We start from the raw sequence: 5,796 nt of genomic DNA, 5'->3' as shown, positions 1-5,796 counted from the left end.
TGTTTGTTTGTTGTTAACGCCACACTCCAGCAATATTCCAGCCATACGACGATGCTCTGTAAATAATCAAGTCTGGACCAGACAATCCAGTGATTGACATCATGAGCATCGATCCACGAAATTTGGATACGATGACATGTATCAACAAAGTCAGCGAGCCTAAACACCCGATCCCGTTTGTCGCCTCTTACGGCAAGCATGGGTTACTAAAGACTTTTCTACCACGGATGTTCACGAGTCGGTTATTCTGTGCTGAAAGGAAATTCCACTTTGATTTGAAGACACAAACAAACGAAAACAATTTGAACAGTCATATTAGCTTCACGACTGATGCAAGGTTTGTTTGGAATGTGACAGTCGCTTTCACGAAACTAGTTTAATTATGGATACCTCCAGTGCTTTCCGTGCTATGCATCGAATAGAGTGTGGTCTCAAGTGACGATGGCAACACATTAACCTTAATCATATCGCACAGTCACTGTCAATAACTATTGAATTACAAGTCCCATGACTTCCTCATGAACGCCTATCATATATACATAACAATCACAGTGTCACCACATTCAGTCAGAGGCGGTCACAATGGTAGTTCTATTTGTCATCTCGCTTGTCCTGGCTACATCTTTAGCCCAGATCCCCATCCCCCAAAGGGAGTTGGGGTTTGTCTACAATTCTGCCAGCCCCAATGCGCCGGTGCACTTTGACTTCTACATCGACCAAATGTGCCCTTACAGCAAGGAGTCGTTTGGAACTATTCTCCAACTGGCGACCGTATATGGGCCGGAAAACATGAAACTGACGACACATTTGTTCCCGTTGCCTTACCACCGGAACTCCTTTTACGCTAGCAAGGTAAAGGTCGTGACGCATGCGCAATTACGTCTGTTTTCCAATAGCTGGTCAGTAAGAATACCAATTGTTACGTTGATGACAAAGTAGACACAAATTATGGATAACAACTTCTTTAATTACTGTACAGGCGACGTTTCGGTAAAGATCATTCTACCGTTGTCAAGCAAGGACAACGTTATAAGGATCTATACCGAAACGTCGCCTTTACAGTACTTAAAGAAGTTGTTATCCATAATTTGTGTCTTCTTAGTTAGAATATCGTTGGGATATTTATTCTACACAGGTGATCGAGGCACAACATGTTCTAAAGTATAAATTATCATTACCCATGGTACTCTATAAACTTGATTATCCTGCGTACTATATCTCCATACTATTATGATATATATACTGGACCCATATGCTACCATACCTTCTTTTTACCCCATGAGCGATGGAAATTCTGTGCGAGGCTAAATCTGTGTTTACCGCAGCACTCGGCAATAGTCCAGCTATATGACTACTGTCTATAAATGTTCACGTCTGGACCAGACCATCAAGTTATTGACACCATGAGCATCGATCTACGCATTTGGGACATGATGACAGGCAAAATTAGCGAGCCTGACCACACGATCCTGTTAGTCGCCTCTTACAAGCATGACAATCATCAATGTACTGTTAGGCTATATACTATAGCTATAGCTATCCCCATATGAGTGTGTCTATGTAATTAGTGTTACTGGGTTCTATGTTATTATTGTAATTATTTATTGATATATAATGTACGCGGAATCTGACTGATTTCGATGGTGATGATGATGGTGATGATGATGATGATGATGATGATGATGCTATTTAACACAAATGAGTGAGGCCCGGCCCCATTGCACAGAGCTATGAAAGTGCAAACGCTCCATATATTTTTTCCTTTTGGGTTTGTTGTGAGAGTGCATGGTATTGCAGCACTGTTGTGCTTGGGTTTGTAAACAAAGACTGACGAGACCCTGTTATGCTGTTTTCCGACAGGGTTCGCACATCTTCAACAACGTGACGGATAACGCCATGACCTTCAACTGGATAAAAACTATTTACGAAAACATGGACCTTTTCTCTAATAACGCCACCATCAATATGCCGGACATCCAGATTGTAGAGTAAGTACTGAGCAACTGTTTTACCAGACCAACAGGCCAACGTCATAGCAAGGCTCCGTACCCACGATCACCGGGTCCTGGTACGGGTAAGGGACGCGACTATGCACAGGCCATTGGTCGTCTGCGGCGTCTTTGGCCATAGGGCCATATTCCTCTTAGATTGAAGAGTACACACTTCTGTATATATGGATCACTATGGTGATTCACAAAATTCAGCTGGGAGGGTAAGGACTGTTATCTCCTCTGCTAAATCCAAGATTAATAAACTGACTTGATACAAAGTTGATTGAATTGATTGGAGTAATCATTAAGCTGATTAAAAAAAAAGAGTTTGGGGTTCCTTCCTTGAAAGCGTCCTCCTCGATTGCCCAGTGAGTGAGTGGTCATTGGGCACGGGTGGCCCAGTCGTCTGAGGCGCCGCAATTCGCTGTGCATAATTGCGTCCCTTGGCACCCAGAAACTTATGATTGTGGGTTCGAATCTCGGTTCGTCCCGATTATGTTTTTAGGTTTGTCAGCACCATACCCGTGCTCGTGTGTTTCACCGAAGGGGGAAAACATCTAACACCTGCATCCTTTCAGGCTTTCCTCCCACATGAAGCTGACACGCCGTGATATAACTGGAATACTGTTCAAAGCGGCGTTAAACCCAACTCACCCACTCACTGTTCGCGGCAAAATTTCCCAGTGTATTATATCTCCAATTTATTACAATTACCCTAGACCCATTCGCCAGTTTTTAACCCGATTGGCATGACGCTAAAAATAGACACCAAATCAATTTACACCCATGAGCAAGGGAAATTCTGTGCCAGGCTGGTGATAATAGATAATATGGTGACGTCACTTCCGGAACGAAACTTTTGGTGGCGAATGGGTCCAGGGTATTTTAATAGAATGGAGATACAATACACTGGGGGTAGCCGAGGATATGAACGCGCTTCCTTTATATTTTTGAATCAATGAACTACACATAGCGTTTGTTTCAGAATGTTTGCCAATATTGCTGACAAGATGGGCGTATCGGCCTCCCAGTTTACAGCCATGATAATGGATGAGAATATCGAGATGAACACGAGGCTCGGCTGGAAGTACTGCTGCACACGTAAGCATACCGTACTTCCTCTCGTAAAGTCCCCAGGGTGAGGTGAAGGTGAGGTGAAATAGGGTTAAACGTCATGTGTGTGTGTGTGTGTGTGTGTGTGTGTGTGTGTGTGTGTGTGTGTTTTGTACTAGTCAACTGAGATTGCATGCTGCATTTTAACATGAATACCCCACTCAGACACAGTATACAGACTCTGATCCGACCTGCCCTTGTTTTATCCCAGCGCCAGGCAGAGTAACATCAAATAACATCTTATAACGTCTTATGGATTGACGCGGTCAGGGGATCGAACCACTGCAGACGCTCCATCCACTAGACCACGAAGACGGTACCCCGAAAATGCCTAGCTAAACACGGGTCTGTGTATGTTCAGTCACTGAATTGGATAAGGTCGTTCGTAACTCACGGAAGACAAGTGAGCGAACCCTACCTATGCCTTATATTGAAGCAGTTTGTAGAGCACATGGCCGCGTGACTGAGGCACATATTGCACGAGAAATATTGCCGTTTCTCGATGTAATCTGAACGCTCATTGGTCTGAGCACTCGTTGGTTTCCCTCCCGCTGGGAACAGGCCGTGGCTTGATTCGTTGGCTAAAAATAGCAACTTTCCCCGGTAGTAGGAGTTAACTCCAATACCGTTATGATCTAACCAACACGTGTAGACTCTGTAACAAAAATTACAAGTTACAAGTTTGAAAAATATCGTGAAAACATTTATACCTTTTTCTCAAACCACTGCCTAGTAAGCACACTAAGTATTTCGATTGAAAACGTCTTTTGTCAAAAGTTATGAACCTGCATGGACCAGAGTCCACATATCGACCATATATCGAGTATATGGTATGAGTATATAGATATATGAGTTTACCATCTGCACGCCATTTAACACGGCGAAATTAGAAACATAGAGTGATAACAAGTTAGTCCTGATTTATATATTGCCGTTTCGTAGCGAATTTATTTCAAACAGTATACTAATGTGTGTATCAGATATATGATAAACCACGCACAGTTAATAAAACGAGTAAAGATAACGTGAATGGACATGCTCTATAATCTACTATCAGGAGGAGTGGCGCATACCCCGACGTTCATGGTCAACGATGTCGTGGTTGCCGGGGAACCGACGTGGACCGTGGCCGAGTGGAAACAGGTCATCGACCCCCTGCTGTCAGGGTCACCCGTCCAGCCATTGAAGGTAGGAGCTGTGCCGGGCATATAGATAATATGTGTATGAACTTTGTAAACAATCGGTGTTTCAGTGTTTCTCATTCTCATGGCTTGCAGGGTGTCAACTCTTGTGTTGTGTGGAAATCACTGCTGTGGCAAGAAAAATTGAAAAGATGTTTGTGGATGATGATGAGGATGATGATGATGATGATGTGATAATGAGATGATCACAAGGACGGTATGGTGGCGATATCGACCACGCCACAGCGAACGATCCCATTAATAATGACAATATCGATGACGATGACGATGATGATGATGATGATGAGGCTAGCGATTGCTGATTATGAATGACGCTGACGATTGTTAATGATGGATTATGATGACAATATTATATGACGTCAATGGCAGTGACGACGACTATGAGGGCGGGGGCGAGGATGATGGTAAGGGCGAGGATGACGATGACGGCGACGACGACGATGATCATGATGATTGACGATGATGATGATGATGAGGAGGATTGCGATTGTTGATGATGAATTATGATGACAATATTTTATGACGTCAATGACGATTGTTGGCGATGAGGGCGAGAGTGATGATAAGGGCGATGATGATGATGATGATGATGATGATGATGATGATTGTAATATTTCTGTTTCCCAGGCTGCCAACTCCACCTGTCCCCCGGGGATAAAGCAATGTGAATTTCTCCCCGGCAAGATCGAATGCTGCAAAGATGGCGAGTTCTGCATCCCTAACGTAGGGTGTCGGTGCTGACAACAGCGACTGTCTGCCTTATAACAGACCTCAGCCACAGAAGTGGCCATCATAAAATTATTAAAATATATTTATTTTTCTGAGTTTCTAGTTGATAGAGGAAGACACGTACCTAAAATTTGTATTCCCCCAAACCCTCATATGTAATAGCATTATTGAACCAGTGAAGAAGTGCTTGAATATTAACAAGCAATGAACTCAAACACCACACACACACCACGACCAGTGAAGATACGGGGTAGAATAGACCTTCAGCAACCCATGCTTGTAAAAGGCGACTACGCTTGTCGGGATCGGGTGGTCAGGCTCGCTGACTTGGTTGATGCATGTCATCGTATCCCACTTTCGTGGATCGATGCTCATGATATCAATCACTGGATTGTCTGGTCCAGACTCTTTTATTCACAGACCGCCGTCATATAGCTGGAATATTGCTGGAGTGCGGCGTTAAACAACAAACAAACAAACAAACACACACACCGCACGCATGCACGCACGCACGCACACTGTAAACAATCCCCGGACCTGGCCAACCAATGGATGATGGCAGGAGCAAGGCACAACGTCATTGGTTTACGATGGCGCACAACCAAACAGTCACAAAATATATCGCTAATGCAAAATCCTAATTTGTCCGCCTTTATCAGCCACTAGGTTATGGGGAATTTTGTTAGACCAGGAGGACACACGCGAAACAATATATACGGATGAGCAGAAAAATACTCAATGTGTGTATTAGTTGGCAATCA

At 43.7% G+C, this 5,796-nt stretch overlaps 1 protein-coding gene across 1 annotated transcript; it reads left to right on the top strand.

Annotated features, from left to right (window-relative positions):
* Window positions 1–582: 582 nt before the first annotated feature.
* On the top strand, window positions 583–5,082 carry LOC139455529 (uncharacterized). Its single transcript, XM_071237079.1, has 5 exons — window positions 583–852; window positions 1,861–1,988; window positions 2,977–3,092; window positions 4,162–4,292; window positions 4,934–5,082. The coding sequence occupies exons 1-5, from the start codon at window positions 583–585 to the stop codon at window positions 5,045–5,047; spliced, it is 759 nt and encodes a 252-aa protein (XP_071093180.1). The 3' UTR covers window positions 5,048–5,082.
* The last annotated feature ends 714 nt before the right edge of the window (window positions 5,083–5,796 follow it).

This window comes from Haliotis cracherodii, unplaced genomic scaffold (genome assembly GCF_022045235.1).
Source record: "Haliotis cracherodii isolate W230 unplaced genomic scaffold, xgHalCrac1.p SCAF_11, whole genome shotgun sequence".
NCBI classification, from domain to species: Eukaryota; Metazoa; Mollusca; class Gastropoda; order Lepetellida; family Haliotidae; genus Haliotis; species Haliotis cracherodii.
The sequence above is the reverse complement of the archived record's forward strand: the minus strand, read 5'-3'. Positions and strand labels throughout refer to the sequence as shown.

Bases quoted from the DNA above. Each gene is read 5' to 3' on its own strand.
- LOC139455529 (XM_071237079.1), top strand. From the start codon at position 583: ATGGTAGTTCTATTTGTCATCTCGCTTGTCCTGGCTACATCTTTAGCC. The intron at 1,989-2,976 runs GTAAGTACTGAG...CGTTTGTTTCAG, and splicing joins CCGGACATCCAGATTGTAGA to AATGTTTGCCAATATTGCTG. The intron at 4,293-4,933 runs GTAGGAGCTGTG...TCTGTTTCCCAG, and splicing joins CACCCGTCCAGCCATTGAAG to GCTGCCAACTCCACCTGTCC.